At 24.7% G+C, this 23,338-nt stretch overlaps 2 protein-coding genes across 7 annotated transcripts; one reads left to right on the top strand and one right to left on the bottom strand.

Annotated features, from left to right (window-relative positions):
- The first annotated feature begins 19 nt into the window (after positions 1-19).
- LOC126905827 (uncharacterized) lies at positions 20-3,448 on the top strand. Of its 2 annotated transcripts, none has more exons than XM_050685912.1 (6): positions 20-384; positions 509-663; positions 1,235-1,292; positions 1,911-2,021; positions 3,016-3,075; positions 3,197-3,448. In XM_050685912.1, the coding sequence occupies exons 1-6, from the start codon at positions 342-344 to the stop codon at positions 3,331-3,333; spliced, it is 564 nt and encodes a 187-aa protein (XP_050541869.1). In that variant the 5' UTR covers positions 20-341; the 3' UTR covers positions 3,334-3,448. The 2 variants fall into 2 exon arrangements, with proteins under 2 accessions (XP_050541869.1, XP_050541868.1); XM_050685911.1 differs by having other exon boundaries at positions 37-384; positions 3,016-3,126.
- On the bottom strand, positions 3,233-23,334 carry LOC126905823 (transmembrane protein 94). Of its 5 annotated transcripts, none has more exons than XM_050685905.1 (26): positions 23,246-23,334; positions 22,745-22,882; positions 22,414-22,682; positions 22,159-22,352; positions 20,104-20,373; positions 19,396-19,590; positions 18,825-18,986; positions 18,581-18,752; positions 16,088-16,322; positions 15,929-16,022; positions 15,336-15,565; positions 15,055-15,278; positions 12,310-12,431; positions 12,067-12,236; positions 11,779-11,913; positions 11,590-11,712; positions 10,042-10,171; positions 9,078-9,286; positions 7,110-7,287; positions 6,908-7,028; positions 5,915-6,039; positions 4,823-5,084; positions 4,662-4,755; positions 4,432-4,593; positions 4,257-4,371; positions 3,233-3,373 (listed from the first exon to the last, which is right to left on the bottom strand). In XM_050685905.1, the coding sequence occupies exons 2-25, from the start codon at positions 22,849-22,851 to the stop codon at positions 4,299-4,301; spliced, it is 4,056 nt and encodes a 1,351-aa protein (XP_050541862.1). In that variant the 5' UTR covers positions 22,852-22,882; positions 23,246-23,334; the 3' UTR covers positions 3,233-3,373; positions 4,257-4,298. The 5 variants fall into 5 exon arrangements, 4 of the variants coding, with proteins under 4 accessions (XP_050541862.1, XP_050541861.1, XP_050541864.1 ...); XM_050685904.1 differs by lacking the exon at positions 23,246-23,334 and adding an exon at positions 22,996-23,222; XM_050685907.1 differs by lacking the exon at positions 23,246-23,334 and having other exon boundaries at positions 22,414-22,526; positions 22,604-22,682; positions 22,745-22,896.
- Between the last annotated feature and the right edge of the window lie 4 nt (positions 23,335-23,338).

Here is a 23,338-nt window from a genome sequence, read left to right as displayed (position 1 = left end):
TCACTATGAAACTTATAGATAAAGAATAATATTTAATTACTTTTACAGAATTTTGTGGTAATATCTTCAACAAATTATTTAAAATTGACGATTTATTGAAAAATTAAACTATATATTCATCATAACTTACATAAGAATACGGATAAGTTTTTGACTATTTTGTTATTTACTAGTTTTATTGTTCCTAATATTCATCAGTTAATAACCAGTATTAAATTGAATAAGAACTAAAATTATAATTCTGTTTTTTAATTTTTAAACATTAAGAATCAATAAACTTTTTATAATTCAAAAATTACGAAATATTTAGTAATATAAATAAATTAACATTAGATACAATAATGTCAGACTCAACGCGTGTGCCTATCACAAATATCTATCAAGGTAAATAATTTTTCATTTTTTAAAGAGTTTTGGAAAATAACCACGATTTGAACAAACAATTTAGAAATGTTTTAAATATTTATAAAATCATTAAAATTTTAATTAAATTATATTTATTTTTTAGGTGGTGGTCACTTTGAGTTTTCAAGTGAAAAAAATTGGGGTGTTGTGGATAATGATTGCAAATTATTTGATTCTCTTGACTTAACTCATATAGCTGATAGTTTAGCTAGTATACCATTTCACTTGAGGCATAATTTACCAAAAAGTTTATTTAGTGTAAGTGTTAAATTTTAAAAGTACCTATTTTATTTTAGAAAAGCATGAATTTTTCTTTCCATACCATTTTTTATTTTAATTGATTTTTTTACACTTATTATAAATATGCAAAAATAAAATTTCTTAATAAATAATTTAAAAGTTCTAGCAATTAAAATATATGTAATACTGTTTTAAACCACATGCTTGTCATTTATTTATAAATAGCCTTTGGGTTTTCTATGATGGTTTGAAATTTTGTAGGGGTTTCCAGTTAGTCAAAGAAACTGGTAAATGTAAATAATCCTAAATAATACAAGTTCATGATAGTATTAAAGACATTAATCTACCATTAGACCAACATTATTAATAATATTTAGCATCATCAAAAGACTGACAAACCATAGTATGATAATAGTGTTATATGCTAACTTTAAAGTGCTTTAAATTTTTAGCTATTTATTAAGATATTTTATTTTTGTATAATTGTAAACATTTAAACAATTAATTAGTGTTGAAATTAAACAATCTTTATTTCAAGAATCGCGACAATAGATTTATTTTGTAGTATTAAGAATCATAATTTTTCTAGGTGGAACAGTTAGAAGAATTTGAAGTTGAATCATCACTTGCTTTTAGTAGACATACATGTATGTATTAAAAGTACATTTCAATAATAATTATTTACATTATTTTCTCAACTAAAAATTAATATGTTTATTAGATTGGGCACTTTAACTTTTACCTAATCAGGGACATGCTCAAAAATGTTTCATTTATAAAAAATATATCACAATCAAAAAGCTATACAGAGTGATCAGTTTATCATAAACCACTCAATTACTTGTAAAATAAATATAATATTAGAAATATATATATTAATTTCTTTTATTTGCATATATTTTTTGATATATTAACTAGTAATTACTTTTTAAAATCATCTCTTAGCTTAAAGCAGTGTCAACTTTATTATTTAAATGATAATATACATATTTAATTAGCTAATAAAAATAAAAATGATACTTTATGATTGACAAATTAAAAAAAACATACCTAAAAAGAACAAAAAAAAAAAAATCTTAGAATTAATTTAATTTGTTAATTAATTAACTGTTCTGTGATTAATGAATCACTCTGTATTTTGCATAATGAAAACTATTTAATAATAGAAATGTTTTTTATTACAATGTTATTATTGTAATGTTGTTAGTAAATTATATAATTTGCCAAGTAAAATAAACGGATAATAATTATAATTTAAATTTTAGTTCAATGTAATTCAAAAGCTCAAGTTGATTTAACATGGAATAACAAAAAAACTAGTTCATTTAGTTCTAATAAATTATTAGAAATAATATTAAGTGGCGTTTCTAATGAAGGTTAGTACATTATACTGTAAAACATTACAAATTTAAAAATCGCTAATTTTCGAAAATTTTTTTACTTAAAAGTGCCATAACTTTTTCAAAAATGAACATATCAATATAATTCTTTTTTATATAGATGCATAATATCATTACCTTTCATTTGGTATATTTTTTTCATAAATTTAACCCTTAACCTGCCCACAAGGGGGGATTTAAAATGACAACTTTTTTACAAAAAATTTACTTTTTCAACTTAATTTTTTAAAGTGTTCCGGAAAGTCTGACACTTTTATATATATCTTAAATTAAAGCTAATGTAATGTACTTTATTATGCAAAAAAAAAAATTTTGGACTTTATTTTGTCTTCACGGTGAAAATAGCTACCGAATGCTGTTATTGTGTGAAAATTCTCGATTTAATTTTTTACATTTTTAACTTTATAATGATATAACTTATTGAAAAGTGTATGGATCAACATAATTTTTTTATGAGAAATAATATTTTTTAATAATCCCTTACATATATCTTTATCTGAATCAGGATATTAATAAAGAACTAGTAGATCATGTTGCTTTTGGTATAATCCACCAATTTTTTAAAATTATACACTATCTAAAGATTTACATCGAAGCGTTTTTTTTGATAGTGATTTTAATCACTGTCATATATCATAATACTTATCCAACTATGCCACGTCACCACTGTGCCGTGATCCCCCTGTGCTGGGTTTTTATACCTTGGCGGTAGTAAAGGTGCGGCCGAGGAATAATTATAAATATTGCCATGTCCGCTTAAATTATAGTATATAGTATACTATTAACTTACTAAAAAGAAAAAATTATTAAATGTTTTAAGGTTTTAAAGATACATTAGGCATAGTTAATCAATCACTCTGTATAATAATACTTTATACTATGAAATTAAATATTTAGGAGTATAGTTTGTAGTAAAACAAATGCTTTTTCTTTTTTAACTGATGTGTTGAACAAGGATTTTTTTTTTTAGAGAAAACAGAAAGCATACACGATGAAACCGGCATTAACAGTCAATTAAATGATATTCTGGGTAACAATAAAAATTTGCAAAACACTTTAAAAGATATAATTTTAAATACAAGTACTAATTATTTATTAATTTGTTATACAACTTTTAATTAATTTCACCGTTTTTAAAAACTGTGTAATAGCTCCTAGCCAACCAAATGTTGAAACTAGTGAAAAGAGTGAAACTTCAACAATGAAAATTGGAAAATTGAGTGTTGATACAAATCAAACTAATGCAGGTCATTGGCTTGATTCAATGCTAGATTCTGATGATGACTGACTAACAATTCTTTATCCCATAATGTACAAAGATGCTAAAACTGTACAAAATTTTCATATTCTAACAAAATTTAGTACAAATAATAATGTATTAATAAAAAAAATTATCAATCTAATCTTTAGTTTTTTTTAACCTTATTATTTTTTATAATAAGATAAGATAAAAAAAAATACATTATGATATTTTTATTATAAGATATTGCTTATGTGCTACAAAAATGACATAACTCCAAAACCTTGATTTTTCACAAAAATTATTTGAAAATTTACAAGTTGATAAATAATGTTTAATGTTTATAATACTTCAGAAACTTATTTGAATGGAAGATGAGTTATAACAAATTATACTCATGCTTTCAATTCTTACCTACAAAAATATTATTACTATAAAATTAGGAGTTAGATTGAGTTTTTAACTTATGATACTGTTGATGCGGAGATCTATTTTTAGTTATGAATTCTTTAGGAATGTCGTTAATGCAAAACTTTATTTTTAATTTGTACCTTATTTAATGTATTTTTTGTATTTACGACTTTATTTTATATCTTATTTTAGTATTAACAAAAATTACATTATATAATAACAAAAATTGTGTCTTTTTATTAATAACAGTACTTATCAGTATGCCGGTAAACACTAACCGAGATAAAAGTATTGAAACAAAATGTTTAGATAATTAATGATAACAATAACGCTACAATTGCTCTCTAGCGGCTCACTTTTATCAGTATAGAAAATACGCCAATATTATTGTTTGCCAAGTTTGATTATTATTAGCAATGTTAGTTATGTCATTGTAATAGCACACAAGCTATATGAATAGAGTATTTGATTTACTAATATATAACAAGTATTACCAATATTTTTTTTACTAAATATTAAATAGTTTCTTAAATAATAAAGTCCTAATAACTTAACACTACATTATATTTCACTAGTAAGCATTTCATCTATCATAAACAATTTCAAAATGGAGAATTCATTCCAAGTTTAGTTCCAAAGTCTAATCTAGCACGTTTTTGATACCTTACATTAGCTCTAAAATTTGATTAATTAATTAGAATAAAAAATCTTAATATTTTAATTTATAAAGTATACCTTATTTCTTGCCAATGAATAAATTCGTTTACAAATAAAACCAGTAACAGTGAAATAATTGCGAAAATGAATGTTAATGTTGATAACATAGTTACATTAATAAATGTTGTATTGTCATGAAAAAGCTCATAATGAATGGTATACGTAAATTGCACAAATATTCTATCAAACAATTAACAATTGTTAATTTAGTTTATTCTACTATAATACAAGTTAAAAATCAATCTTACATGATAATTATTGTAATAACATAAAATTTATTTAAATGAATGGTTCTTTTCCACATTAAATATTCTCGGTGAACAAAACTCAAAGAAACAATAACTAAAAATAATGAATATAAAGTAGATTAAATTATTTATTAAAAAATTATAAAGTAAATATTACTTACTGTAATGCATAATAAGAAACAATAGCATTAATCGTTGTACACTTATTATAGTTGGTTCATATTTAGACCATCCCCCCCATTCTGTTTGTTTAGCTTCTGGATAAACATACCAACATTGTTGAATTTCTGTAGTAGAATTTGCAATTTTAGGAACAAAGACTAAGTTACACATCTGACTAAGAGTCCATATGAAAAATATCATCATACTGATTATAACAGGCAAAAATTTTAAACCATAAAACCAAAAGACATAATATGATAGCTAAAAATTAAAAAACTCCATATTAATAATTATTTTTCTCTAACTTAATTTATAAAATAATCAATTAAATTTCATTGTTTTGATATTTATTTATTTTTAATCCAATTTTGATCCTATCTAACTGGTTGACAATGCAATATTTATAAGTACCATTAGAGGTACAAATAAATAATAATAAGTTTACTTAATATTCTTGCAACTTTTTACATTATATTTGATTTTTAAAAATTTAATAGAAATCGATAGATACTATATATTTTTCAACATTAATACATTATGGGCCCATTTTGAGTAAAATGAAAAAGTGTTAAAATAAATGTAGAAAACTGAATGCTTTTACTTGCACACCTGTAATATATATTTAAGTAAATGCTACCATTCAAATATATTTCAAAAAGAGTAAAAAGAGTAACCTTTGTGATTCTATAAAATTTGTAATTGAATTATAAATGAAAAATTGCTAAAATGTATTTAATATGTTTGATCAATTTATTGTTGTCACTATACCATCCTTAGTTAAAAACAATGTGCAGTATGCAAAAAACCACATTATCTCTTGAGTTTCTTTGTATATGCCGAACCAGCTAGATTTATTATAGCTAAAAAATACCATGAAATAATTTTTAAGTATTGAGTGCCATTGTCTTCCCCATCTGTGCCTGTACTAGTACAAGAATATTTCACTTAAGTACTATTAATTTCAAATCAAATTAATTATTCAATCTTAAGAGATATAAAATTTATTTCCAATGTAGGGTTTAAAAAAAATGCTAACCTACTGTAAGAACATAGGATTAATTAATTAAATAAAAATATTTATGAAAATTTACCTCAGTAGTAATTGAACATTGATTTTTTCCAGTAGGTGTCTGCATTACTTTAGGGTCTGTAGGACCTCCAACCAATGATATGGACAAAATAGGAATAATAATGCACACCAACCACAAAATTTGACCTAATTCAGTATATGATTAAATTAATAATAATAAAATAAAAAAAACTTATAAAATTATTCATAACAATATTTTACCACAACATTTTTTCATTTATACAATCTATTTTCAAAAATTTACAATAATTAATTATAATTATCCAATATTTAAATTTGATGATAAGAAAATATTTCTAATAGTATATTATGATTTATTAAATATAAATAATAAACCCATTTTTTTTAATTAAATAATAATTTTTTCACAACAAAAGAATAAAGTTTTAATTTATATAGTGATGTAAATATGTAATTAGAGGCCTGTAAGTAATATTTTTTGAGGTTTCAGAGGAGAGTAAGTTAGGAGGAAAATAACTGCATAAGAAGCATACTTTTTTTTTAATGTCTTCTTTAAATGCTAGGTAAAGAAAAAAGCCAGAAATTTATGACATTTTAAATGAAAATTTGATGTGTATACTTGTAGGGCAGCAATATTATATAATGTTTTTTTTTAAATTTTAATACACACAACATAATCAAGGTGATTCTTTTAATATTAGCCACTTGATTTCTTTCAAAATAAAAATTATGTTAAAAAAATCATTCTTGGTATTTTTTAGTTTAATATATTTCTTGATTAATCAATCATGAAGTATTTTTTATATTCATCTCTTATACATTATAAGAGTGTTAACTTAATTTTTTTAAGTGCCAACATACATATTTAACTAGCTTTAAAATAAAAAATTATCTAATTAAGAAACTGACTGATTAATAACAACATTTGACCCACCATTTCGGAAGTTATTACCATTTTAAAATATAGACTGGAAGTAAAGCGAGGGTATGACAATATTTATCATTATTATATAACAATAAAAATATTACAAACCAATCGAAAATATAGGTGGCAATACAAAAGCTATAACAAGAAGTTGAAGAAAACTTAGTGAAACCATACAACTGGTCCAAAATTGTACACAATTCCAAATTCTTTGCATTAAATATCTTGCCTGAAAATAACAATTAATATATTATATAGTATATTATTAATATATTATAAATTTATGAAAATTAACTATAATTTTATTTACTTCCATAATCAGATGATAAATTGGTAATGGGTCTTGACGGTTAAATGATAAGCAACAAGGAAGAGAATTTAATAACTCAGAAAGACTAATTGGTGAAATTGGTGCATCTATTGGATTTGGTTGATGCATAATACTAATTCGTTGACAAACTTGAGGATAAATTGGTTCAATACCCACACTAAATTATAGTATAATATTTAGCTATTTTTTAAAATAATACTAATATGCTGTAAAATGTTCTATTAAGTAAATCATTATCATAAAACTAAATTTTTTGTGTTAACTTAATGAGCCTTATAATTAATTTTTTAATAATAATTATTCTAATGTTTAAAAAAAAAGGTGGTGTTCAAATATGAAAAATATTATAATTATTTTTACACTAAAATATTTTAAGAGTAAATAATAGGTACTTATTAAAAAAAAATGATTTATTAGTATTTATAATGAATGAAAAATTACATATATACATTTTTTAAAACTGGTAGGAAATCATATTAAAAAACCCAGCACAGTGAGGTTGCGGTAAAGTGGGGATATAACATAGTTGGGTCCAGTATAGATTTAATCTGAGAGTGATTAAAATCACTGTCATTAGAAACACTTCGATGCAAATCTGTAAATAGTGTTTAATTTTAAGAAATTGGTGGATAATTACAAAAGCAAAATATGTTTAATTATATATTATATAATTTTTATAATTAATTCTTGTCAAATTATTATTGATTTTTATTTTTAATATGTTAAAAGTAATAATTTCTAACCTACTTTTTTTTTTTTTTAAAGTGAAAGTATACAATAGAAAAAAAAAGGAATTTATTACCATAACTTTTAGCTCAACTTACAAATTTGAAATTGATATCATCAAATAGAAAAATAGGAAATTGTTAAGATTAATATGCAGTCAGCAAATTTTATAATTACTATTTACTGTAAATTTATCAGAAAAGTTCTATTTTTTTTTTCATTTTTATCGTAATAGATCACTTAAATATAAATCATAGTAATCATTAATAATTAACTTTTGGTGTTTAAAAATATTCTACAATGGAAATATTCAGAATTTAATTAATTTGAATGAATATATATCTAAAAAAACCAATAAAAAAAAGTTATTCAATTTAGCCTATTATAAAAATAATAATTATAAAAAAATAGGGCAGTGTATTGCCCTTATAAGATATTTTAAAATAAAATAAAATACAAAACCCAGGATTTTAACACAAAAATAGTATATTTTTGAATACGGTAGCCATTTGCGCATAGAAGATAGGTCGTCGGGATAAATTCTACATTTGAAATATACAGAACTGAATTAATTTTAATGATTTACATTAACTAAAAAAACCAATAAAAAAAAAGTTGTTAAAAAGATCTACTCAATTGAGCGTATTATAAAATTTGATTTTAATTGTAAAAATCAATTGTTAAATTCAAGTGAAACTAAAAATCATTTTTTTTTAGATTTGTGTTTTATATAGCAACATGTTACCAATATATTTGGAATATTACAGACTGTTAGTAACACGAATAGAGTAAAAATATTAATAAATTACAAAGTAATATTATTTACTTTTTTAGTTGAATACTTTTATGATATCAAATTTAATTTGACAATAATACTTTAAAAATATTAGAAATGAACGATTTTAATTGTTTGTATGGATAAAGCTGGTTAAGCTACTTTTTATTTAATTAAGGGATTTGTTTTCATTTTTTGAGGGTAATATCTTCGACTAGATACAATTTGTGATCTTTTGACGTAACATTGAGAAAAATCGGTCCTGTGAAAGCTGAAAAAAAGTAGTGACAGACACAAAAAAAATGAAAAAATAATAAACACATCATGGTAAAATTAATACCTTCTCAGCTTTGAATCAAAGCTAAAAACTAAATAAGATGAATAATAAAAATATTTACTCATTTATTATTATTAAAAAGTATCATAAAATTTTAATTGAATCTCACCTAGCATCAGCTTGCATAAATATTCCAATATTTTCTGCATTGGGAGATGAACCTAAAACACATACAACTTCACCATATTGTTGCATTATAGATATCATTTCTTTCGAAGCTTCTGGAGTGCAATCAGTAAAAAGTGAAACAAGTAGTGGTACATTATCAATACACTCTAAATGAGGACGAATATTTTCAATTCCACGAGGAAGTTTAGCCTAAAAAAAAATTAATATTGATTATATAATTCATGCAATCTATTGTGAGTTATACAAAAAATAAATAAATAAATGCATACAGGTATGAGATATAGAAGGAAATTTTTTAACTTAATTTCTTTTGAAATAATATTTTTTTGTGAATTTATTTACATATGTATCTCTATTTATCTTTTATAAAATATTTTTTATGTTCATCTTTAATGTCTTATAAGAAGGTTAATTTGGTGTTTGTAATTGCAACACAATTAATTAGCTTATGAAATATAAAATGATGTAATTAAGTAAATGATTGGTCGATAAAAACTTTTGGACAAGTATTTCAGAAGTTATAAATATTTTTATACCTAGACAGAAAAAACGGTGAGGCTGAGAAATGTCTAATGATCAAAATAGCAGCACCCGTGCGTCACTTCTAATCAATACTTTAATTTGTTAATGAATTCTTAAATACTAGTCCAAAAGTCGTTATTAACCGGTCATTTTCTATTTTATAAGCTAATTAAATATGTGTTACAATTAGAAAAACTAAGTTAAACATTCTATAAGACATTAAAGATGAATGTAAAAAATATTTTATTACATATACATATGTAAATAACAAAAGCACAAAAATAAAATTCATAAAATAATAATTATTTTAAGAGAAATTGAATGGTTAGTGTTAAAATAATGACCCTGTGTAGGCATTTATTTTTTTATTAAATTAATTTTTTTTAATTTGGTAAGCTAAATTATAATATATTAAACCATACTCTATTATACATATCAAAATTAACAGGAACACTTTGGTCAGTACTATCTGACATACAACTTAATGAATGCCAGTCTTCATAATTTTTATCAATATCATCTGTTTCTAAAACATTCTTTATAAGACTATTCCTACAATAAAAGAATTTTAAGATCAAAACATATTTTAAAAAGAAGACATTAATTTTAAAAAGTTAATTTTTCTTATAAAAGTTGTTATTTTAAATCTCCCTGTGGGCAGATAAAACTCAAATTGTAAAAAATAATTTATTTAGATTCATTCATTTTTGAAAAGTTATAGCAGTTTAAGAAAAAAAAATTAAAAAAATTTAGAAATGTACTGATATCAACATTTTTGGCATGATTCTTTCTCTTTATGAGGAACGTGGGATATTTATTCAAATGTTAAATTAAATATCTTCATTTAGACACAATTTTTTATCTTTTGATATATTGTTGAACAAAATCAGTCCAGTAAGACTTGAAAAAAAGTAGTGATAAACCCAAAAGAAATATATATAATCACATAAAGTAAAATTAGTACCTTCTCAGCTTTGCATCAAATCTAAAATTTGATTTTTTACCTAAACAATTATAAGTAAAATTAAAACTATATTAAAAATATTATTAATTTAAAAAAACTAAAAAATATTAAAAATATTAAACTCAGTCACAAAAAAAAAAAAAATTTATTATTATTTAATGTGGTTTTGAGTTTAATATTTTTAATATTTTTTAGTTTATTTTAAATTAATAATATTTTTAATACAGTTTTAATTTTACTTAATTAATTAGCCACAAGTGATCAATTTTTATTATTTAACAATTATATGTGTGAAAAAGCACTTATAGTTCTAAGAAAAAATATTGTCCATGTATACATTGTCATTGCAGAAAATTTAACTGAAGAGACACATCTAAATTAGAATTAAAGTGATACTGTACACTATGCCTGTTTAGAATAACACATACCTTAATTTAAAAAATTCATAAAAACTTTCTAATTAAGAAATATTATTAAAACAATTTTACTAATGAATTAGTATTATTTTCTATATATAATATTAATATTATTTTCTAATATTATTTTGTTGATATGTACATTCATATATATTACATTTTGTACATTTAAATATTTAAAAATTTTAATTTAATTATTTCAAAACATAGTATTGGAAAAATATTATATATGTCTTAATATTGAAAGTATTAATATTAAAATTTATAATATAATGTTTGTCCATTTTTATAATAATTTAAATTACTACTAAATAACTGTAAATAAATTTTTTACATTGAGAAAAGTCATACAACAATCAATAATAAATGATAATAGAGATATAGCACTTTAAATCCTAGTATTCATTTTCTCTTTCTGTACAATAATAATATAATAATTAAGAATCGTTTTAAATTTAAATTAGAAATTTATTTTATTTAAAAGCTGTAAAAAGGTTCATATTATATAGTATTTTTTTTTTAATAAAAAATGAAGACCAATAAAAAATATATTTAAATTTATTATATTTTTAAAAATAATAAAAGATTACTTTTGAATAAGCATTGGTTTTATTATTTTCTCTCCATCTTGTTCAATAGTGATTTGAGCATAATCCATATTCAGAGCAGTTGGTGCTGACATACTTATTGTTCTAGACATATTTGATGCCGCACTATAATTAAAATCAAGTAAAATAAATAAAATGATAAAATAATTTTTGAAAATAATAAATTATTACCAATTAAGATTCAGAGGAGGAAAAGAATCAGCCGATAAATTATGTTCATGTTCAGCTAGTTTTTTCCTCGACTGACTGGTTGATGTTAGTGGTATCAAAAAGCTGGTTTCATCATCACAGGTTGCTGCACCCTCACTCGATTCAAATACAAAACACAAACACTCATATATACATGCTAAGATTTTAAAAATCAACTAATGCATTTTAATGTTAATCTATAGATTAGTTTAAAAAAATTGTCTAAAAAAAAATGTTTACCAAAATAAGCAAATTAATGTAAACTATTACCTAGGATCCAAGCGTGTTCTTGTTTGAGTATCTCCAAGCAATGAAATATGACAATTCCATCCACTTTCTAATCCCATTTTTTCAGAAAATACTCTTGATCTAAGCTCATTTTCTTTACTAAAATGTACAAATCTTATGCAAGCTTTTTCTAAAAGTTCAATTAACTGAACCTGAATAAAAATAGTAGTAGTAATTCTTAAATTATTTAAAAGATAAAACATCTTATTGAGTTATTTTAATTACCATATCATATTGAGGCTGATATTGCATTGTGACCATTCCTAAAAATATCTGATTACATTGTGTTTGAAAACAATTGTTCACATCTTTAGAATTATAATGACAATCACCAAATAGCAATGAATCTATAAAATATTTTTTTGTTATATTAACATTAAACAACTGTTAGTAATAATATTTATATGTATCGAGTAATATAATAATAATTGTTTCCAATAAATTTAAATAATAATTGAAAATATATTGGGATGAACAGATCTAAGTGATAAATCCTAAAATTAGCATAAGAATTTATATTTTCTAATAAAACTGCTAATATTCCCTGAAAAATTAGAAAAATATACAATATGTAAATTTAAAAAAAATTTATTTTTAAAATAACATTATGTATTAACAATTAAAAACTAATATGAAATCGTTATAATAACTTTATTGAAACTTAATATTATAAAACAATAATAAAAAACAAAAAATAAAATTGAAATTTTTCAAGTATAATTAAAATATACCTAATTATTTAAAATTTATAATTTGAATAATAAATAATATGGAAATATTACATTTTAAGATCATTTTTTTTTTCGATATGATACAAAAAAAAAGTTATATAATTATTTACATAAATTTTTTTTGTTTTAACACTAAAAGAAAGTTGCCATCCAATTTGAGTTTTTTTGATCAACCCTAAAAGGGCACTAAAAAGCACTGTTCTCCACATTTAAGTATCATGTAAATAGATATGTATTTTACTGCCAAATATTTGTAAAAATATTCCTAACTACTTGAATACCCTAAACTTCCATTTGACACAATCTCCCACATCGTCTATGCTCACATTAGCCGTTCTCGTATCACATTCAATTACATTCCTTTATTTCCTTTTTGGTCTTCCTCTCATTCTTCTTCCTTCATCATTCATTTCTATAACTGTTCTTACAGCTTACGATACCTCTCTCCTCATAACATGATCAACCTATCTAGGTCTATTTTCTCTAATCTTATCTACGATTGATGCTACACCTATACTCCCTCTTTTATGTTTGTTTAAAAAAATAATTTAAAAAGAAAACATAAAAATTTGTTAAAAAAATAATTATTTTATAAAAAATTCCATTTTCTCATGTTATTTAAGAAAAAAGTGCTCTTTAGGAACCACTTAAGATTAATTAAAAAAAGCTTACATTTGGATATCTCCTTTTGATGTGTATTATAGATATTTTGAAGTACAAAAAAATTTTTTTTTGTTTAGTACTGTATGTATTTGATAAAAATAAAAACATATAAATCTGGATTCTAACTATAACTTTTAATACAATATAGAATTCCGTTAAAATTTTCTTCTTAAATTTATGCATACTTACACTACGTTAAATTCACATTTTATATTATTTTTTTTTAATAATACAATTTTTTCTTCTAATTTTAAATTTAAAATAGCCAATTTTTAATCCCTTTTTTTATAAAAATGATACTAATGGATTGATAACAATTTTAAAATAAGTAATTATTGTGTTACAAGTCTTTTAAAACAGAGTGGTTAAGTAGCATGGGGATACAGTTAGTATTTGTGAATAATTATAATGAATACTCAACTTGTGTTACATACTCACTCTTTGTATTAAAATATTTGTAACTCAATAAGTACCTATCCCAATCTTTTTATTAATCTATTTTTTTTTTTTAAGAAAATTGTTTAGTTAAGTTATTTTAAAATTTTGAAAAAATAAAATATTTTAATTGCTTATTATTAAAAAAAATAATAAAATATGATTCTAACTTAATACATAAATTATTTTGAACAAATTTTCAACAAAATTTTGATTATAGCAAAGTTATAGGAATTGTTACTTAGACACATACTGTATACAGTATTTTTCCATTAGGTAGTAAACAATGTTTTAGCTACTTTAAAAGAGCCATAGTTACTTCTTGCTGTCCGGGGAGGGTCGGATTGGCCTCTCCAGCCGTCGGAGGTAAAGGTGCGGAGAGTCTTTGGTCCTCTAACCATTTCTGGAATCTGCATTGTAGGCTTTTTACCTATTACAATAAGAAAGGGGGCAGCGCGACCTGTTCACGGTTATAACAGGTGATGCCACGGGCCTTCGCCAACCAGTATAGCAGAGACCTTTCTTAGAGTGGGTTCGCAGAGGCCCACCACAAAAACTGCTCCTTAGCCGAAATTTAAGGTGCACGGCAGAATACCATTCTGGCCCCGATCAAAGAACCAAAGCTGGGATCAGAGTGTGAACCTCTACTTATGTTAAGGGTCATGCACACATTGTCAGAATAACGCATCCCCACGTGTCCCCAAGCATTGAAGCCAAGCATTTAAGCCAAGCCCAACCGAGTCCGACACCATGAATCTGGCACACAAAGCCGATAGCATGGGCTTCCAAATTCCCCGGTTTACCAGTGTCACAAAAGGCGGGTCATGGCCAACTCGTACATCTCTCTGTTATTCCTTTGACCAAGAACCCAACCGGGTTCAAAGCCGCAGGACTGTTGAAGTCTCCAACCTGTTCAACCAGAATTCTGAAATAGGGATATGGAGGTCCAGCTTTAGGGGCAAACTCCAACAGATAACAAGTTTAGCCTCTTGGTTAGACACATTCTGTATACAGTATGTTACATTAGGTAGTACACAATGTTTTAAAAATGTTTGGGAAAGTATTTTAATTGACTCTAAGACAATTATGATAAATTTTAATAAATCTCTTAAAATTAAAACAAATACAGTTATCAACAAACCTGATGAGTGAAATTGTGGTTGTTTTAAGGAATGTGCAGTCGTAGACCAAGGGTGTGGTGTAGGACTACGACATATTTTCGAGTATAAATGACGACAATCTGCAGGTAACTCTAAATACACTTCTGAAAAACTTTTATCCGGACACAGAGGTAATGGACGATAAGAAAAAGCTGTGCAATAAGCTGTTAAGCTTGTTCTTTGATAAAAATCTAACACCTTTTTCCTGAAAATAAATAATAACTTAGTATTACTAACAAGAAAATTATCTTTAATTTATTACCTAATAGCTGGAGATATAGGATTGAGATCATGGCCATCCCAATAATCTATGCAAGCATCTAGTATTATATCAGCAGTCCCTTGACTAAATAATTGTAATCCAGTAGCAGCTTTTTCAATGCTGCGTTCTTTCAATCCTACACATACCATATGAGGAAATGGAAACTTTAGCTTTGTGGTAATAGGCAGTGATCTGACAAATTTGATGTCTCTACGGACAACATCTAGTTGCTAATTTAAAAAATATTTAATACATTTCAAGTATAGATAAAATATTTTCTTACATTAATTAAATTTATTTGTTTAAACATTTTTTTTAGTTAATAAAAAAATTATTTTATTAATGTTAATTTAGTTTAAGATTAGAATAATAAATATGTATAAACCTAAACTTATAAAATTTTAAAGTCAGTGAACTTATCAATCTCAATATCATTGAGTATTGAAGACTGTATAAATTTCATGATTTAGATTTATTATTATTTTTTTAAGTCAGATAAAAATTTTAAAAAATATTCCCAAGTTATTCGGAAAAGTATTCTGTCAATGTATGATTTCATATTTATTTATTTATGTCAAATAAATATTGCTTACAACATGTCTATAAGTTGACAATTGTAACTGAAGCTCAAATATATTGTCAGCAGATTCTGAAAATCCAATTTGACGAGCTAATTCACAGAGACACCTAGTAAAAATATGGAAACAAAGCATATATTAGAAATATAATATAATTTTGACAAGTGAAAGTACCTTCTATTAGTAACAGGAACAAGAACTTCACTATATAGGGCTTGACAAGATACATGTGCACAAAATTTAGCATAATGAGCATGAGTTGATGGGTTACATGTATTTAAAAGTACTGCAAGACCTAATGGTTTTAAAGAGGATAAATGACTTGACCAACTTGCATCATCAAATTGCAATCTCCATGCTGAACCCCGATCATGAGTCAAATCAAGTACTTCAACTGCATACGCTGCTTCTATTCAAATTAAATTTTTAATTTACAAAAATATTTCATTAATAATATTAGGTGATCAAATATAATTAAACTTAAGCATAATAAAAGTGTCTGATTAACTCACCATACTCGAATATTTTTCAATTTATAACTTAATTAAGAATGCAATAGATAGAAGCGACATTAAAAAAAAATTGAGTTAAGTATAGAGTCAGATTGAAAACTAATAATTCTATTTATGTATGAAAATGGTAAATTGAACTTAAATTAAATAAAAAATTTGTCATAAATATATATATAACATGGAACATTGAAAAAATTTGTTGTTTCTATGACTACTGCTTTTTCCTTGATTTTTTTAACCTTTTTATACCTAGCACATTTTTGTCACAAAATTTATAAACCAGATTAAAAATTTACATGAAAATACATTATTTCTAACTCAAAAATGAAAAAAAATTTTTTTTTATATGGTTCTACTCTCTGTTGGTCGGGGGTAGAATAGGCAATTGGTTGTTCCAGCCTGTCATAAAAAAGATGTCGACTAAAAGGGAATTGTAGGTGGGCAGTAGTCTTTACAATACTGTGTGTAGGTACAGGTAACCATAGAGTTATGGTAGAAACAGTTACACACCGGATAAAAGTCGGCAGATATGAGAACCATATAACTGGCGACTTCACTGCGATTAGGAAGGCAATGGGATACCACCTCATTATTTTTCCTAGTTAGACAACAGTTTATAACATGGATTCAACAATGGACTTTAGCAGAGTAAAAAATATTTCCGGAGGTAAAATAGTTCCCCAATCGGATCTTCGGATGGGAACTACCCTGCACGAGGTAAAAGTGGTGAATCCCTGTAGGAAGAGGAAAAATAGGATGATAGGGGTGTGTAACATAAGAACAATGCGCCAAATAGGCAAGTTAGAAAATATTATAATTGAAATGGAAAGAATAAAATTAGAAATACTAGGTTTATGTGAAACAAGATAGCGGAGACTTCTGGACAGCAAACTATAGAATAATTCATTCCCAAGGAAAAAAACGGACAATGCGGAATTGGTGTGGTGCTTCATAAAACCTGGGGACTAAAGGTTACAAATTATATCATATACAGCGAAATAATTATTATGATCCAACTAGAAGTAGAACCAAATGATCTATTTGTAATACAAATATATATGCCATATATACACGTCAAGAGCCGATGACGAAGAAATTGAAGAAGTATATGCTGGAATAGAAGAACTACTAAAACTCACTAAAGGAAAAAAGATAACATTATTATAATGGGAGACTATTGGAAGTTTAATAACATCAGACGGAAGAAGTTCGCAGGAAATTAAACAAAAAATAGGGCAAGCAAAGACAGTCTTTATCAAGAAAAAGAAAATTTTGGTTTCGAAAAAAATTAGCAGAGCAATAAAGAAGACATTTTTAAAAACGTTTGTAGGGAGTGTTGCTTTATACGGTTGCGAGACATGGGTTATTAAAGAAAAGGAAAAATTATCCCTTGAGGTATTTGAAATGTGGTGTTGGAGACGAATGGAAAAAGTAAACTGGACAGAAAGAGTAACAAATTAAGATGTACTGACCCAAGTTGGAGAAACAAGATCCATAATTAAAGCTATAAAGCGATGACAATGGGACACGTTTTACGCCATGACAAGAATTGCACAATACTATAATAGAAGGTGCAATTGAAAGACGAAAACCACCAGGAAGACCAAGAAACTCATACATATGTCAACTGAAAAATAACGCAGGGATTGATACTTACGCCGGATTAAAAAGACTTTCTGAAGATCGTGATAAATGGAGAGTGAAGTTAAAAACATTGTAAACCAACCTAATATAGATTGAAAAAAAAACATATAATAATAATAAAGTAGTTATGACATATATATATATATATAGAATATTGACACTTTCATTTGTTTTTTTACTCTCAAAAGTTATTTTATCAACTATGAATTAAGTAGACTACATAAAATTGGTATTTTTGAAAACCTCATAACATTTTTTAAAAGTAGATTGCATAATAATAATTATAAATTGATTAAAAAATAAGTTAAATAAAACATTAATTTTTTTAAAAATAAATTATCAATTTAATTTCAAATGTCTAAGATAAAATTTAACCTTAATTAGTCATTCTAAAATTATTGGCAGTTTGCTTTTATAGACATTACAAAATAAATTAAATTGATTCCGTTAGAAAAGATAACAATATTTAATTGCTACCCTAGTGGTACATACTATTACTAAAAATACAAACCAGTGTTAAATAAGGAACTATCGTAACTCTTTCTTTGAGTTTCATAATTAGAATTATCTGCAAAACTTGATGGTCTAGATACAGCTTTAGAAGAGTTTTTAAAAAAAAATACTTTTTCAGCTGTAGGATTGGGCCAAGAAAGGATTCCTTTTTTATCAACACAACATAGTGCCTTTAAAAATAATTAATTATTTTAAACTAGATATTAATTAAAAATCATACATATTCATAAATAATAAATTACCGTAACTGATCCCATTACATGCAATAAATTAGTTGATCTATGTAAAAAATTAGCATTTCCTAGAATACAAGAATAAAAATTTCCCCACAAATCTTTCAGCGAAATTTCTAATGAATTGTTCTTCACTTCTGTTTCAGTCTCCTCAAATAAATCTTTGTTTATCTATTTAAAAAAATCAAATTATACAACAAAAAAGTTAGTATATTTATTATAAATAAATAAAATGTGCTGGTCCGATACTACAATCATTATTATTTTACAAATAATTTTTGAAGGAACTGAAAGTGTTAAAAACCATTAAATATTGATTATTTTCATTTCAATGTAGTATCAGTAAAAATTGGACTGTATTTTGCAACAAGATATTTTTTTTAAAAGTGGTATTTTATTTGAAAAAAACTTTATAAATTTATTAATATAAGTAATAATATTTAAAAACTTAATAAAATGGTAAATTTCACAAAAACTTGATTTTAAAATGACATTTTTTTATAGAAATAATAATATAAATTTAGTTAGAAAAAAGAATCAAATTTAGCATTTACTTTTTTTTATTACATTTTTTCAATACCTGAACAATTGAAGAAGATTGTAACAAAGCATTTCCATAACAATTTAGCAATATCCAAGCAACTGGTAACATTAGTGGTAAAAGTGGAATGATTATTGAAATTGGTAATACAATAAACATAACAACCCAAGAACCTGGTTTTAGCCAAAGTGTTATATATGACCATCTCCACCAAATAGTAATAATTGAACATCCCTACAGAGTAAAAAAATATTAACTATTAATCAGAATTAAATGAGCCACAGATAATACTTAAATTATAATATAACAATAATTTTTAATAATTTTTTAGTTTTAACAGAAATAATACTGCTAATGATTAGAGATAGGACTTCAACTTAGTAATATGTTGTTACTGAGGCTATAGTTTAGGAAGGATTAGGTTTATTTCTTCTAAAATTAAAAATATTTTTACTAACTAATCTTATGACAAAGTTGCATAAACTCGGAACCCTCCAAAGTGGTTGAAACAAAATTTATAAATACATATAATTTGTATCTCTATTAATAAGGGCATAGATGGGCAGTGAGATTAAATCTATAAAATTATGTACAGTGTCACTCATTTAAATCTTAATCATGGTCAGATAAATGGTAGATTAGTCTAATAAATGATTTATTCTCTTTTTCATGTATAATTAACTAACTATTCTAGTAGAATACTACACAGTTATTAAATAAATAAAAAATAAATGAAATGTAAATTACCAAAAAAAAAGCAGCAGCAAATTTTTGCACAAATATTATTTGCAATAGATATAAACATTTTGTATATAAACTACATGGTCGATTTTGTGCAAGATCCAAAGCAATTTTCAAATTATGTAAATATGGTGTTTCATTTAAAATATATGGAACATTTTTTAATGGTATACGAGATATTATAGAAGGAACTGTAGTTTTACTAGATGTTGTAGGAATATCAGGATTAAATATTTCCCAACGGGTTAATTCTGCTGGTGCCCATTTGTCTTTCTCCTAAAAAAAATAATTTTAACTTAAATAATAATCTTATTTGAAAAACATTGCTGAAGAGACATAGTTACCCTTTATTGAAAAAGTAAAATTAATATGTTTGAAGGAAGTAAATAATTTAAGAGAGGTTAGCAATAAAAATAATAAAGTTTATTTTTGACATTTTTACTGCCCTATCTTTTAAAATTTAGGCAACAGTATAAATTCAAATACTAATATCATTAGCACTTAATAATAACAAAAAAATTTAAAAAAAAATACACTTTAATGAATAATGAACTTCTCTCATTTTATTATATAACTAATAATAACAGTAATAACTAATTTTTTGAATTAGTTCTTTTTTTTTTTCTTCGCCTTAATTCCAACTACTTAGGGTCGGTCACCCTTATCCTCCTAAACTTCTATTTGACACAATTACCCACATCTTCTATGCTGACATTAGCCGTCCTCGTATCACATTCAATTACATCCCTCTATCTCTTTTTTGGTCTTCCTGTACCTCTTCTTCCATTATCATTCATTTCTATAACTGTTCTTACAGCTTACGATTCCTCTCTCCTCATAACATGATCAAACCATCTAGGTCTATTTACTCTTTTTGTCAAACTCGTACTCTATATACTCTGTCTTATTCCTACTTATTCTTAAACCCTTTTCTTCAAGAGCTGATCTCCACACCTCTAGCCTTTAATTTATTTTCTCCTATTAACACTAAATTGTCAGCAAACAAATGCACCACGTCACCTTTGCTTGTATTTCTCTAGTAATTTAGAAAATAAGTAAGGACTTAAAGCATAATTTTGTTGCACTCCTACTCTTACCCTAAAACCTTCTGTAACTCCTCCTATGCTTTTTACCAGGGTACAAGTGCCATCATACATATCTTTTATTATATTAATGTACCATTTCGGGATTTTTTTCTCATTAATGCCCACTTTAAAACCTCTCTCGGTACAATCAATATCATACGCTTTCTCCAAATCTATGAATACCATACACAGCTTTTTCTTCTTTTCCCTAAACTTTTCAATTAGTTGCCTTACACACAATTATTGTTGACTTACCAGGTATAAATCCAAACTAGTTTTTAGATACCAATGTTTCATTTCTTATTCTCTTATCTATTATCTTTTCCCAAATTTCCATACTACGACTCATAAGCTTTATGACTAAAATCTTCACACTCATGTATGTTTTCTTTACCTTTAAATATCTGCACTATAATACTATTCCTTCATTCATTTGGGATTTTTCCTTCTAATAGCATTTTATTAAAAAAATTCTGCAACCATCTTATGCCTAATTTTTTGAATTAGGCATAATTTTTATTTTCAAATAATAATAAAAATTATGCTGAAGATATATTTTTGGCATTTTTTAAAATTAAAACTATATTAAAATATTTGAACATTTTAAAATATAATCTAAGTGTTGAGAGGAAGTTAATTAAAATATTTTTAAATAATGATTCAACAGTTATTATCAACCACTAATTTTCAAAATTATTCATATTCTTTGGCTATATAAATATATATGTTGCTAATTTTTAAATAAAGTTAATATTTATGTAAAGCATACATTTTTTAAATAATTCATAAATAAAACTGTTCACCATTATTATTACTTACTAAGAGATATTAAATAGCTAGTTTTAAAAGAATAAATGAAATAATTTAATATTAATATTGTGGTCAAATGATTGTTGGGGATATTAATGTTGTACCAAATAATTAATTTTGCCCATCTATATTTTTTATATAGATGATAAGAGTATTAAAATCTAACATAAAGTCTAGTAGCATGACATGGAGAAGTTTGTCCAGGCTTTAAAAGAACAATATCTCCTTTAACTAATAAAGCCCAAGGTAAATTGACAAGAATTCCATCTCGCTGAGTCCATTGTAAGGTAACAGATGGTGAAAAAGGCATACACAAATGAGGATAATTTTCCTTTTTCCAGTGACACTTGTCTTTAAAAACTAAAAAATAAGATTCTTATATGAATAATATTTTGTATAAAATTTCATAATAATTCCTTACCATTGAGTTTTTTCAAAACATGATCAAGTTTAGTAAACATTTCTTCATGTCTTAATTTATTATCCCACATAACTAATGCAACATTTATAGATAACAACACAAATAACATCAAACTATCATCAAATAAATATCGCAGTTCATCATAAACAAGACTTATGACAAATAGTAAAAATGTACTAATAAAAGTTACAAGAGCAGTAATCCAACAGATACTTGTACATGGACTAGTGTGATAAAATGCATCATAAATCCATAATTTGTCTTTTCCACTATAAAATAAAAATATTGAATACCAATTTTAAAAAAGAAATTAGAAAATTGTAAGAATTACTTAATTTTTTGGTGTTGTTTGATATTATTTCTAAGTAACACTATCTCATCATACAAAATATGAAGAGCTTCTTGGGTAGTTAATCCTCTATTTTGACAGTTATCCATCGTTAATTAGGATACATAATTTGACTTTTTCCTAATTAAATAAAATTGTTAACAGTTAAGACAAATTAATTTAATTGTAAAAAACAATTCAAAGAAAACAAGACAAATTTAATGATGTATTTTGAAATAATTGACGTTTCATACATAAAAATAAAATGTATAAATATATTTATATATTGAGACTTGATTTAGTTGAGAAGTTGAAGATAAGTTATTATGTAATTTTTAATTTTAATTCAATTTGATTTTTCATTGAAAGAGTGAAAAATATTTATAAAAGAAAACATTTTGAATTCCAATCAATTAACATTTGTAATGAAATACATGTTGTTAATAGACATAGATTTAATCATCACTGAATTTTAATGTTTAATCTTATTTGAAAAATACCCACAAAATCTATATAATTTATTATAAATTCTTTATAATGATTAAAATTATCATAATAAAAACAAATTTCTAATCAATAACAGTGATATCAGGTTGA

The sequence above is a fragment of the Daktulosphaira vitifoliae genome, unplaced genomic scaffold (assembly GCF_025091365.1).
Source record: "Daktulosphaira vitifoliae isolate Bord-2020 unplaced genomic scaffold, ASM2509136v1 Scaffold_4, whole genome shotgun sequence".
NCBI lineage: Eukaryota > Metazoa > Arthropoda > Insecta > Hemiptera > Phylloxeridae > Daktulosphaira > Daktulosphaira vitifoliae.
Note: the sequence above shows the minus strand (reverse complement) of the source record. Positions and strands in the feature narration are given on the sequence as shown.

Bases quoted from the DNA above. Each gene is read 5' to 3' on its own strand.
- LOC126905827 (XM_050685911.1), top strand. From the start codon at position 342: ATGTCAGACTCAACGCGTGTGCCTATCACAAATATCTATCAAG. The intron at 385-508 runs GTAAATAATTTT...TTTATTTTTTAG, and splicing joins TATCACAAATATCTATCAAG to GTGGTGGTCACTTTGAGTTT. The intron at 664-1,234 runs GTAAGTGTTAAA...TAATTTTTCTAG, and splicing joins TACCAAAAAGTTTATTTAGT to GTGGAACAGTTAGAAGAATT.
- LOC126905823 (XM_050685905.1), bottom strand. From the start codon at position 22,851: ATGGATAACTGTCAAAATAGAGGATTAACTACCCAAGAAGCTCTTCAT. The intron at 22,683-22,744 runs GTAATTCTTACA...TTTATTTTATAG, and splicing joins AAACAACACCAAAAAATTAA to TGGAAAAGACAAATTATGGA. The intron at 22,353-22,413 runs GTAAGGAATTAT...CTTATTTTTTAG, and splicing joins TGTTTTGAAAAAACTCAATG to TTTTTAAAGACAAGTGTCAC.